The sequence below is a fragment of the Marmota marmota genome, unplaced genomic scaffold, assembly GCF_001458135.2.
Source record: "Marmota marmota marmota unplaced genomic scaffold, marMar, whole genome shotgun sequence".
Classification (NCBI taxonomy): Eukaryota; Metazoa; Chordata; class Mammalia; order Rodentia; family Sciuridae; genus Marmota; species Marmota marmota.
In genome coordinates, this window is record NW_026000037.1 from 52,529,809 (window position 1) to 52,544,014 (window position 14,206).

Below are 14,206 nucleotides of genomic sequence, written 5' to 3' on the forward strand. Positions count from 1 at the left end.
CACTCGCCTGGCATGCTTGAGGCCCGGGTTCGATCCTCAGCACCACATACAAACAAAGATGTTGTGTCCGCCGAAAACTAAGTATTTACAATGTTCAAGGTACCAAAGAAGGAGATGAAAAATATTTTTTAAAAAATCAATTAAAAAAAAAGTACACCTTTAACACAATAAAAAAAAACTACTTATTAACTGTGATCTTGGACAAGTCACCTAAAGTAGACAGAAGCCTCAGTTTTCTCATCTATAAAATAGTGATAATAATAATTCATGAGATTGTTCTGAGAAATAAATCATAGGAATATAAAAATGCCTAGCACAAGGACTGGTACTTATTGAGATCTCAGTAAAAAGCAGCTTTTACAAAACGCTATTTTCTGCTCTAGAACCTGACTCTAAGACACATTTACATGTATAGATGTATCAAAGCATCATAACTTTACCCTAAAAATGTTACAGGTCTGGGGTCTTCTAGAAAACTAAGGCAATTTGAAACCCCTCCCTCTCCCAACCCTGATTCTTACAGTCAAGTCAGAAAGATTTCAGACATGTTGCTCAAGAGTAACAAGCATGAGTTTATTGAAGGAATAGGGAAAGGGTACACTCTCAAAGGAGACAGTAGGTCCTCTCAGAGAGGAGGGGGACAATTTTATTGGGGGTCCTAGAGAAGTTTCCAGAGAGTTCTGCCCAGTTTTTGACTTTTTACTGACAGCAAGATGACATCAGATGTCAAGTCCCCACTCCCTTTACAACTTTAGGTCATTTGGCCCATGCTGACTGGTTCTAACTGGATTTTTAATTATAAATTCTTACAGATTTTATAGTTAGAAAAATTATCCTTATCTCCCTGAGATCTGGTCTGTGAAAAGGATCAGAAAAGTCTCCTCCTTCAGGGTAACTTGGGTTCCTTCTTTTCAACATTATTTTGGGCCTGCATTTCTCCTAGATATAACTACTTTGCTGAGAAATGTGACATATCCTGTCCACTTAAGCCAGGCAGGGTTGGGGTTAAATTGCTTCTTGGAAAAAAAAGCATGTGGGGGTCAGCACGGTTGGCCTACTTTATGGAATTATTCCCTTAACCTTGTGCTCTCATCATTCACATCTGTCTGTCCCCTATCATAAATATGTACAACAACTGCATATTAATCAAAATTAAAATAAAACATAAAAAAAATCCACTGTTGGACATCAGTGTAGAATGATTGATTGATATGGATCAATATCTAATAGACAAGGACAGTATATTAATAAACCTTTGAAAATTAAATCTAGAAAATAATTATGACACCACATTTCAATGTTCTAATGAATAAAAGTTAAAATTTAGCATTTAGTTTTATTTTTGTTCTTTTATCTTTTTTTTTTTGTCTAACTAAGAGATTCAAAGACAAGTCATGGTAAAACATAATTTTATTGGCAAATTCCAGAAGTAAAGGAGCAGGTTTTAGTATAATTATCAGGAGCTATTGAATAGCAATTGACAGATGGCTCAGTATAGACTCTAAAAGTTGCACTTAGTCTTTATGGGATCTTACACACTTTGACCTACATTTTCATTGGAATTTTACTGAAACCTTTCTCAGGATTTCTATTTTGTACTGCTACTTTCTGCATTTGGTCCCCTTACTGCTCCATGTTCCATTTTTTTCTGTATGGTTAAATACATACAGGACTTATGGACACTGCCAATCAAATCCTGACATGGAAAAAAATATATATATATCTGTCTGTCTGTCAGGCTAGTGCCCCTGGAAATGCCTGATTCCTTAGTAAATTCTCTCATTTTGAGTTTACACAGTGGATTTATTGCCACTAATATTTTAATTTGCCAGGCACAGTGGTGAATGCCTGTAATCCCAGTGGCTTAGGAGGCTGAAGCAGAAGGCTTGTGTGTTCAAGGCCAGCCTCAGCAACAATGGGGCACTAAATAATTCAGTGAGACTCTGTCTCTAAATAAAATACAAAATAGTGCTGGGTATGTGGCTCAGTGGCTAGGTGTCCCTAAGTTCAATCCCAGGCACCCCTTACCCCAGCCAATTTTTTTTTTTTCATTTACTCAAAAGTCAGTGCTGTTTACTTTTAGAGTTACATAACAACACTTCAACTCCACAATCCTTAATTCATTATTACCATCATTATTATAATCATTTCTTTTTCTTTTTTTTTTTTTTTGGGGGGGGGGTTTAAGGATTGAACTAGGAACTTGCACATGCCTGGCAAGTTCTCTACCAATTGAGCTACATCCCATTTCTTTATAGTATTCCTAACTGTGTTATAAATATTTTGGCTACGATTTCCTAAATCAAAAATTAGGACTTTTGATCTAGCCATAAATACATTTTTTTCTAATTTAGCAACTTATCTAGGTGAAAAAAAATGGTACAAAGTCACAAAAAAACAAATCATATTTAAGTACATTGGAATAGTTTTTGGTTTTAGGGATACATTTATATTAAATTATCAATGTCCTAGGAAATACAGCCGACATGGTCAAAATACCTACAGTCCCTAATAAATCTAGACACTGTGTAGTTGCCTAGATTTCTCCTTGGGAACTGAATTGATTATAGAAGTTTCATGCAAGAATGGCTTCTGTGATTTTCAACTACTCAAAAGGAAATAGTACTAATGGTATTATTTTATACTGGCCAGGTATTTTTTATTACATTTACTATTTTTCATAGTTTATCATAAACTAGATTAAATGCCTAACATAAAATAAGGTGAAAGAACAATCTGAAAAACTTAAAAAGTTGAAGCAGCAGAGTCTTGTGATCACCTCTTTTCTTGCTATTTCAGGTTCTGAACCTCTTCCTGGCCTTGCTCCTGAGCTCCTTCAGTTCTGACAATCTTGCAGCCACTGATGATGATAACGAAATGAACAACCTCCAGATTGCTGTGGGAAGAATGCAGAAAGGAATCGATTTTGTTAAAAGAAAAATACGTGAATTCATTCAGAAAGCCTTTGTTAGGAAGCAGAAAGCTTTAGATGAAATTAAACCTCTTGAAGATCTAAATAACAAAAAAGACAGCTGTATTTCCAACCATACCACTATAGAAATAGGCAAAGACCTCAATTATCTCAAAGATGGAAACGGAACAACTAGTGGCATAGGCAGCAGTGTAGAAAAGTATGTCGTTGATGAGAGTGACTACATGTCATTCATAAACAACCCCAGCCTCACTGTGACCGTGCCCATTGCTGTTGGAGAATCTGACTTTGAAAATTTAAATACTGAGGAGTTCAGCAGTGAGTCAGATATGGAGGAAAGCAAAGAGGTAGGAATTTTTAAATATGGGGATATTTTGATATTATGCATTTCTTTTGCATTAAAACCCTTAGATATTTTTTAATTGTGTGTTTCCTTCTTACACAAGAAAATACGAACTATGTATTGGTTTGGTACATTTCCTATGGCAAAATGACAATTGATAAATTAATGATAGATTAAAATATAGCTAAAGAAATGATAGACTGCCTCAGTTTCTCAAATACTCAATTTTTTGAATACTTGGTAGTATGTGAATAATATCAATTTTCTATTTTAAGATAATTTTAGATTCATAAAAATGTTTCAATTTTATGTGTGTTCCTCCTTATAACTCACCCAGTTTTGTATATACTGGAAAAGTGCTTGATGAATGATAGTTCCAGTTCTCATCTTGTTATATTTTTGCCTCTGATGAAATATGCCTTTCATGGAAAACTGCCTGGGATCTTGGCTTGATATTTACTCATAGTTTTCTGTTTCCTGAAGCAAATTTTTTTTTTTTTCTTTTTAAGGAAAAGAAGTTTGTGATAAGGAATCATGGTAAACATATTTTAACCCTACTGAATCCAGTACATGCTGTTTAAACAAACAAGTATTGGTGCATTATAAAATGTAAAATTCTGAATTTACTATCTCAGTAAAAGTCTTTGTAGTTAAAGTATTCCTTGATTTACAAGAGTGTTAATACCAGAGTATGTTTTGGTTTGCTTTTGCTTTGTTATTCACCTACAGGTTTGTAAGCGCAGAGTAGGAGATAAATAGAAAAAAAAAGAATTTAAAATCTTAATATTTAATTGTTTAATTATACAAAAATGAAATAAGATTCCCAGTAATTAACATAGACCAACAAAAATAACAGATCAAGACCAAAGATTTGCTTCTTCCTTATTTTAATTGTTTACCAAGGAAGCAAGCTAAAGGCTTCTATTACTATTCTCATTCTAAGAAAGAAGATATGGGGGAGCCTGAGGCACTGAAACATAAAATTTAAGTCGTTTAGCACAGTCATAATAATTATGAAGCATTAATAGTATGAAGAAAACTATATTTCAAAGAAGAGAATTTTAGATTATTTTAGTCTACATTTCTGTATTTATTTGATAAAATTGCTAAGTATGTGGTATTTTCCATTCTTGTTTATAAAAAGTTGACAGTATTGCTAATTCAAGAGTTAGGTGGAAGTAGATGTTCAGCATGAAGTTCTGGCAATGTTTAAATATAAGTACTGAAAACTAAGGAATAAATAACAGAGCCATAGTTATCAGTTTCACAAAATAACTGATGAGATTTAAGAGGGAAGGGGTAAAACCTTAGAGCCCAGAGAAAAGAATTGCTATAATTCAATGAAATAAGATTTTTACTAATTAGACTATTATTTAAATAGTCAGTAATATCTTAAACCTAAAAAGGTTTAAGATATTACTGACTATTTAAATAAAATTTCAGGCTGGGAATATAGCTCAGTTGGTAGACTGCTTGTCTTGCACGCACAAGGCCCTGGATTCAATTCCCAGCAGCAAAAAAAAAAAAAAAAAAAAAAAATGGATGAACATAACTAGTTGAGTTATACTGAAAGTATGGTGCCTAATTTCTCATATTGTGTACTTCTAGAAGTGGAAGTCAGCAGTTAGAAAAGAGAATTGGGTTATTCAAATTTTAATGTAGCGCTTTATCATTATTTTGCCATTGTATCTAATAGTGGATATTCCCTTGTACTAGAGAAATTAGATTTTTATTTACACATGTGTGTAAGTTTAGGGTGTCACATAAAGTAAGATTAAATTATAAAGAGTCAAATGTTGAGGCCATAAATTAGTTTTATCTTTTAGCTAAGTTTTCGTGCCTTTTAGAGTATAGTTAACTTATATCCAGTATCCCTAATTTTTAAGAATTTTGAGGTTTTATACTCTGAAGTAGCATGCATTTGGCCTCACCTCAAACCATTAAGTTTGACACAGGAATGTCCAATATGGTGGGGGTTATAATAGGAAAATCCATTCTCTTTCTAGTTTTTCTGTTGACTATTAAGCTGTTTGTATTGTTTTCTGTTTGATTGGCACTAACTCTGTTTGAGTTTTACTCCAAAATAATATCATGGACTCAGAGTTTTGGAAAGAACTGATCTGCCCATTGGAAGTAAAAGAAACTATTTAACTGGGTTCTGAATTCCTTTCAATATCTTCCCATGACAGAGATTGTCATTTTAGTGTCGAAGTTTATTATTTGAAGAATAGTCACTTTAATCAAATATTCTAGATATAAATTTATAAATGAATAAGAATTAGGATCAGTCTGGAAGAGAATATACAGAGGTTTTGATCTTTCAGAATTTTATCTGGTAGCTGTACTAGAAAGCAAAAGAGAATTGAAATGATTTTCCAAGAATTTTGAACACTCATTCTGAAATACCTTCTTAGTGTCTATCTTCTAGTCATTTTTGTTTGTTCATTTTTTTTAAATTGGTGAGTTGGGATTGGGCATACATAGAATAGTTTTTAAAAAATGGCCTGAAGCTTCTTACTATTCCTTTCTAAATGATTTTTTTTAAAGTAAAAGGAAAAATGAAATACTTTTTGGTTTTGGAATCAAAATGCATTTCTTTTTCTAGGGTAGACTGAGTGGTCTTAGAGTTTGGGGGTGTTTAAACTAAGTTCTCTTCCATGCCTTTACCAAATTTGTGGAGTTCTTTGTTAGCTTTCTAAAGATTCTCTCCAGTATACAATGTAAAATTCATGTCATAATCAAGTATGTTTTAACTCTTACTATGTTTTTTAACTGTATTTAGTGCTATTCCTTTTGTGATTTTGAAAGACTGATTTTCCTTTTAGAGTTTTTAATAATGTTGAAGCCGTGTTTGATAATTTTTCAAAGTATAATTTGGTACTGTCTATGGTGACCTTCACTGCTTACCATTCTTACTTCTCACAGGGGTAAAATCAAGCTGGAACCATCAGGAACGCAGCTCTGGTGTTTTATAACCAGCCAGAGGCTCGTGCCACCACTTTTACCCAGGTTACCCAAGCAAGTTGTATATATATATATATAAATACAATCAATGTCTAAATGACTTTTGACTGGCCTGCATGTTACTCAGCTACGTTCCTTGCCCATCCATTGGCAGTAAAATAAAAACATGCACAGCTGCTCTTATGCTGAGTCATATAAAGCATGGTCAGGCAAGTCTGACAACCCTAACTTAAAAATAAAATTAGCTGCTTAATTTTCTTATATAGATACTAATAGAAATTATATTCAATGAAATTAACATTGCATGCCTTTATGGATTATTTAATTTCTGTGTTTGGTTAAAGAATTTTGAATATGCTAAGAGCCTAAAGGAGAAATGTAGGTGGTGTTTGAAAAACTCTTGCAGACAACCTTTCTCTCCCCTACTTTAAAAAATAATAATAATCTTTTTTTTTTCCTTTTTAAACATTGCCCCAGTGAGGGTACATTTTTCATAATTCTGTGTTTAGTGTAATATTGTTTTTCTGAAGGGTAATCTGCAAATTAAAGCAATTCATTATTCATGTGCAAACTTCTGAAAGGATGTTCTAATGTGATAATAATATATATAATTGGAATGTTATGTTTATGTTTTGGCTGTTAGCAGCATGAGTATAATTTTTATCTGCTTCATTTTAGGGAAAAGGGCATCACTTTATTTAGCAATTGACCAAAAGTATTTTGCATTTAGAATATAATTGCCTTGGAGATTCTGTTTATATTTACTCCTAAAATTCCTATGCCAAAAAAGGAGTGTATTTGGTACACCAAAACCACAACAAAAATAGACATCTATCTTTAGATGTTATGCTCACTCTGAATATAGGTCTGGAGTCCACCTCCTTCGTCTTTTGACTCCTCTGTCCATTGTGAATTGTTTTTTTCTAACTTCTATCTAACTGGGCAATTTTCTCCTGAGTTTATTATTGAAACGTATCACATTCTACAGACTCTTATATAGGAGGAGAATCGTGAGCTCTTGGTCCTTCCACCTCTATAAAATGAACGGATGTTCCTTACCATGTGAACATAGCGATAACTCTCAAACTGTTGTGAGGGCTCTGTTATATGCACCATTTATTTTCTGCTGTTAAAACCAGTTTTGTGCACAAGTATGATAATCAAATTGTTCTATTCAATTCAATGGGTCATTAAGAAATATTAATTAAATACTTTGCCACTTAGAGCCAGTTTACTCTCTTGCTGCTATGAAAACTATTAAATAATCCTAATATAAAAGTGGCTTTTTCAAAGGAGCAATGACATGCCACAATTATACTTTATTTTATTCTCTGGCACTCCAGATTCATGAAAGATAAGGTCTTATATATTAAGGAACAGTATCATATAATATAGGATCCAAGATGTATAACTATTCACACTAAACACAATTCCACAAAAGTATACACTGGGAATAGAGAGAATATTTTCTCTATTGTGTATTAATTTTTTCAGGAAAGCATGAGATTTTAGCTCATTAGGATAATGACTTGTTTTTCCCAGTGACTTGGAAAGACATGAGTTTAGTTTCTTTATTCTCTGAATATCTCATTTTCCAAATTCCTGTATAAAAAAGTATTTGAGGGAAAGTGATGATCAAGTATATTATCTACTAGTCTATCTAGCAAACAGGTGGAATGAGTACAGTAGTATACAATCTAAGCAGGAACTGGTTTATTTATTCCCATCCCTCACATTATTATAATTTTCAATTTCCTTTAAAAATAAATCTCTGACTGTCCCTTACGAAACACTGTTCATGCCTTGAAGTGATATACTAAATTCTAATACCAGGGATAGGAAGGGGTCAAAAATGTGTAGGGACCATCTGAGTAAGCATGTTGGGATGACTTCAATGGGAACTCAGCTGTGATTTTATCCAGGAAATAAACAGTCCTCATGAGAAACATTTTCAGTAAGATAGTGATTAAATGGAAGAAAAGGCTCCAAATATCTTTAATGTTAGAACAAAGTAGTCCCAACACAAAATCTTTGGGGTACTCGTAATCTACTGAGGAATAGATAGGCTATCATGACATAAACTTTTCTTTTGTTTGTTTTGTTTGCCATTTCAAGTAGATAATTTAGAGTCCTGCTATTTGTTATTTAAAATGCTTTATAACTAACATATTCATTATAAACACTAAATGATTTTTTGGATAATGCAGCATAATGAGAATAATACTTTTGATTTTGCCATCTTCCTCATTTAAAAAGATGGCATCAACAGTTCCTTTCTAATGGTAGTGAGTCACTTTGGTCAAGCAAGCCATCACTTCCATTCTTCCAATGTTAAAATTTTTTGTGTTAGGTGGCTAGAACTCTTAATACAGGTTAACAGCTAGTAACAAGAGACTGACCTTAGAGGTCAAAATAGTGTACTTGATTTAGTCTGTACTTGATTTAATCTGTACTTGAAGTTATATTTTAAAAAAATCCTCCTTTTGATTAAATTAAATTACAACATGCCTTTTTCTCAAAACATTGTACAATACTTACTGATTACATTTTATTAAAAATGTATCTAACTTAATAATGACAAGTGTCCTTGTGAAAAACTTATTAGAAAGTGACTTTTTTCTCCCTTTTTCTATTGTGATTAATTATTTATTGAAAAATTAACTCACACTTAATTTCTGAAAGAAGAACTATTAGTTTGGCACATTAATGTTTAAAATAGTAACTTATAATTGATGTGGAAAATAAAAGTTTAAGTGTATTATTTAAAAATGCAAAATGAAATATTGTATCTTGATGTTTACCTATTGGATATTAAGCAATATATGATCCTAGCTTGCTTAATTTGTATGACTGTCATTACTCAGCACTTAGAAGAATCAAAGAATCCCATGAGACTTCCATCTAAAAAAATTAATATTTCTACATGAATGTAAATGATTGCCAATGCTTTTCATAACATGTAAAATTGGCTATTCCTGTATATTCTCATTACTATTCTGACATTGGAGTATTCTTAGTTTTCATTAAAGCTTAAGTAAGAAAGGGTTACTCTCATAGTATTATCCAGTCCTGTTGTTACCTGATAAACAAATATAGGTAAGTGAAAAAAGAAACTAAACATCCAAATTTTACCAAAGGGAAGTATAAAACTTGTCAAACTAGGTCTACTTGTGGCCAAATCATATATTGGTTTATTAGACATGTAACATTTTGCAGAGAATGATGCCCAGATTGGAGCTCTTACAGGCAAGCTATATTTGAAAATTCTTCTTTAAGTGCACAAGTTATAACAGTTCCAAGTAGTGACACACATCTGACAGTTCTAATGGGTGAATTTGCACTGCAGTTAGGTTGATCATGATTATGACCTTATCTGAAGCTGAAATGTTTATATCCTTAATTTGATTCATTTGGATTTTTGTGGACTGTTTAAATATTTTAACTCTTTTAATCAACACGTTTTAATATGATTATGTGATTTAACAAAAGTCACTGATTGATATCAAAAAGCCTTTATAAATTAGAATTTCTGTCCTATATTTCAGGATTATAGATTAAAGTAAACATTTGTTTATGAAATATTTCAATGTGTATTTATCTCTACTCTATTTGAATAGACATCAGAGCTACAAAATTAACTAGAATTAATACTGATTTTTGGTTATGAAACATGAAAATCAATAATATCATAGGCACTACCTTGAACCCACAATGTTGAATTACATATCCAGTCTACTAAATGTTTTAAATTGATAAAGATTGGGTTTACTTCTGAAGCATCAAGATATTCTCTGAGGGCATAGATAACATAGAATCCACCCACTGATTCACCATGACTTTAACAACATGATTAAACCCTCATTTTCTTAACTAAATAGATACTGGACTCACTAATGTTAGACATTAAAGTGAAGTTTAGATTTTTCATCTTTGTAAATTAAGTACCGGAAGAGTCCAGAAATACAAGAAATACAAGTGATGGATCCTAAGCTGCTCCACTTCTCGGAAAGATGAGAAAGGATGAGATTACCTGTCCTGAAAGAGGTCCTATTCACCCCTGCAGACCATGTATATAAAACAGAGAAAACAATGTTAAAATGATTCAATAGTAGTTTTTCTGACTCCAGAGTTAAATTGAAGTTCACTCCACAAACTTAGCTCAGTCTCAATTATTGGCAACCTGGTTTTGCAACAACATTCACTATCCTAAGAGTAGTTAATCATTGCTTATCCTGCAATTAAGGGAGACTATTATTTGTATTCCCTTGAATGTGAAAATGTCAGAAAGGGATAAAAGTAGTTAATGGTTAAATAAGAGTTTCTGCCCTGATTGCTCATTGATTTATATGACAAGCATGTATTACATAACAGACATTGGTGAGAGATACAATGATGACAAAAACATAATCTTTGCTTCAGAAAGTTAGGTCTATAAAGATATATCTTCCAGAAGCACAAAATACATTTAAGTTACACTTTTTTAAAAGTAATAACCTGACCATTAAAAAGATATAAGTAGTTTGCTTCAGGAAAAAAATGTATTGAGTACTTCTTATGAGTGCACTAAAATGAAAGGAAACAACGTTCATTCTCTAATTTTTAATATGATTTAAATGAGAGGAAGCACTGAAGTTCCCTTTATCTTTAGGCTTTCCAGAAATGAGACCTAAAAAGAAACTTTTTAACTAACTTCTAGGGGAGTCTCATTTTCAGCTCAGTATAAAATCTTTGATTAACATTCCTTAATTTTAACCTTGGATAAAACTATTGGATGAATTCTTAATTTGGACAATCTATTAAAAACAGATGATTGACCTAGTGATTTGTTCATTCATTCACTAATCAATAAAAAACATATTGGCAATTAAGAGTCTGCTCCTAGTATTAAATTATATTCCTTGTATTATCCATAGGGCCTAGAGTGCATGTTTCCTGTCCCCAAACATCTGATAAGTATGTTAGGGAGACCAGAATCTATCAGTCTGAAAAAATTGGACCCCTTATCAAAGGTCAAAATGCAAAATAGACCACAAAAGAATCATGCAGGATCTAGGATGCACATTTCAGGGTGAAGATGGGTGGGAGAAATGAGGATTAGATTTGTTTGGTAGATTTCATGAAAGGAAATAAGTGTGATTGTTACAAAATAGTGAAGGAGGGAATAGCTGTGATGACTCAGGCCTTCCTGAAGTCAATTAACATAATAGCAACCCAGCTCTGGGGCAGTAGGAGTGACCGCGGTTGTTCCTGGGATCCCATAGAAACCTTTTAAAATTTTAAACCAAGATTTCCTGTAATACTTTGGTAACTGCCCCCTATCACTATCGAGGGCTAGCCTACCTTCTGTTAGAAAGTCTTTCACTCAGATATTCAGTCATCCATTCATTTTTAACACTATGGACTGAGCACTTATATTCTACCCAGCCCTGAGGTAGGCTCTGATGGTCATTGGCCAATATTGGTAGAGCATGTGGAGAGTCCTGAATATGGCTCCTTGTTTCCCCTGGACCCACTTCAAGCTGTCCCTATTCTGTTTGCAGTGTTATCCTAATTATTAAAAGGAGCATTTTCCCATCCCCATTGTGCTGTCTGTAGTTAGTTCAGATGTGACTAAGCTTCAATTTGCTTGATTACCTGTGTTATATTACAACATCATGCAAATGGCAGGATCTGAATTATCAGATCCATAATAGGTAACAGCTTCATATGAATTAGATGTGTTAAAACACAGGGATATTTTAGTAACTTCTTGCTCAATTACATGCTTATAAATTCAACTCTACTTATTTAAGACAGTTTAACTGAAAGAGAAGGATATGAATCAGAATAAGTCTAAAATGTTAGAATATTCATAATAAATGTTCTTATTTTGATGTTTCATCTTAGACCAAAATAGATTCAAATTTTAATGACAAAGGTATTATGATCAATTGCCTAGTATTGTGCTATGCCTACCAAGTAGAAAATCAATCTTCTAGCAACTTATATAATCTTTGATTTACCTATTTTGGAAAAATATAAAAATAATCACAAAACTAATTCTAAGATGGCAGGAGTATCTAATATTTATGCATCTGTCATTAGTTTCATTAAACTACCTGAGGCAAAAACATTTTTAATCTCATATGAGATGTAAATATTTTTACTTGGTCAGAGCCAATATGTTTAGGAAATATTTTATGTAAAGTTATTTTCATAAAATAAAGGAACCATCTTCCTAGAGGAAAACCCACATAATCCTTAGTCCAAATGTAGGTTGAATCTTTTCTGTATTGACTACAGCATCCATTTTAATCTAGTTTAACATACTTCAGTGTGCATTTTATCATGTGCTTATTTCATCCTCTGTAAAAAGTAGCTCTTTTCAGCTCAGCCATTTCTAATGTTATGCACTAATGGTAATAACATTGTAACAGGTTCAAGAATGCTGTGGCCAAAACTACTCTGATTCCGTGTGGCACTCACACCTGGCTCTGCATCTTTCTAAAGACCAGGTTCAAGATTGGGATCCCTTCATTTATTATACTGATCCCAAGAGTGGCCTGACCTGGCTAAAGTTTATTGCATTTCAAAATTTAAGTCAACTTCTGTCTACTATCTTATTCTTTTGGAGATACTTTATTTAACCAAAGGAAAAAAGAAAGAAAAACAACAACCACCAAAGATTCATTTCTGCCTGTACTAGCAGGACAGGTAAGAGTGCCAGAGTAACAAGTAGTTTCCAAATGCACAATGAATCGCAGGAGTGCATTGGCCAAAGAGAATGCAAAATATCAGCTCTTGCTATCCAGCTAACAACGTGCTGCTCTTTTCGGAATTAGAAAATAATAGAATGTATTTGATAACAATCAGTAGTAAAAGTTTTCATGTCAATGAAAAGTGGATAAATTTAGATTGTTGCTGTTTATGTGCATTTAATCAAATCTTTTCTGTATTTGACATGAAAATACACTCCTGCAGCTTTTGTTGGTTGGGTCACAATTTTAGAATGAAACAACTATGTCATTTACAAACTAATTTGCAAATCAATATTTCAGAATCTGTATACATGAACTTCAAATTTATTTAGCATCATATTTTCTTGAAAAAATGTATACTATAGTGCTGTATCTAATCTTGTGACCCCCCACTTGTATCAAAGCAGACTGGCAATATATTTAAGTTACTTTTAAATTACAGATCAAGAAAATGCATATGGAAGACGTGGGGGGTGGGACAGCACCCCTTATGAATTTTTATACTTAGATTACAGAAAAAAATTAAAAGTTGTTTTTTTTTTCTCTGTGGGATTGATTTTCAGAAGCTCAATGCAACCAGTTCATCTGAAGGCAGCACAGTCGATATAGGAGCCCCCGCTGAGGGAGAGCAGCCTGAGGCGGAACCGGAAGAGTCTCTGGAACCAGAAGCTTGCTTCACGGAAGGTCTGTAAGGCATTGGGCGCCTGGCTGTTGTCTCTCTGTCCCCCTTTCCTTACAGGTTTACCTCTCTATCTACCTTTAATAGTCTAGGCCTGTCTAACAATTGTTTATTTGCACATTCTTTGCTTTTTCCGTATCAAAACAATGGCAATTTTTAAGAAACAGGTTTAACTTACATAATTAGATGTTTTTATTTCTGAGGATCCTGTTCACCTTGGAGATATTTTGATAACTGGATTTTCTGTAGTCATCTAAAGTATCTCATGGGAGACAACATCAAGCCATACATATCTTTCCATAGGTTTAGAGTTTTTTAAAAAAAGAAAGTGAAAGTGGTAATTTGTCTTCGACTGTTTGGTCATAGGATAGTGTGTACTAATTGATATATGTACATGTCAATCCGTTCTTTTTTTTTTTTTTTAATATTTCTGGTTGTAAATGGACACAAAACCTTTATTTTATTTATTTAATTTTACATGGTTCTGAGAATTGAACCCAATGCCTCACACATGCTAGGCAAGCACTCTACCACTGAGCTATACAACCTCA

The 14,206-nt window shown here is 33.0% G+C and overlaps 2 protein-coding genes across 10 annotated transcripts in view; one reads left to right on the forward strand and one right to left on the reverse strand.

Annotated features, from left to right (window-relative positions):
* The window catches only part of LOC107136895 (sodium channel protein type 1 subunit alpha), a 939,664-nt gene that overhangs the window by 259,072 nt on the left and 666,386 nt on the right, over positions 1 to 14,206 (reverse strand). The gene's annotated exons all lie outside the window — the stretch shown is intronic.
* Scn2a (sodium voltage-gated channel alpha subunit 2) overlaps positions 1 to 14,206 on the forward strand; it is a 151,696-nt gene that overhangs the window by 111,361 nt on the left and 26,129 nt on the right. For all 5 annotated transcript variants that reach the window (XM_048812408.1, XM_048812407.1, XM_015478974.2 and 2 more), the window contains 2 exons: positions 2,800 to 3,279; positions 13,540 to 13,660. In XM_048812408.1, the coding sequence (XP_048668365.1) occupies positions 2,800 to 3,279; positions 13,540 to 13,660 (601 nt within the window). The remainder of the gene's footprint in view (positions 1 to 2,799; positions 3,280 to 13,539; positions 13,661 to 14,206) is intronic.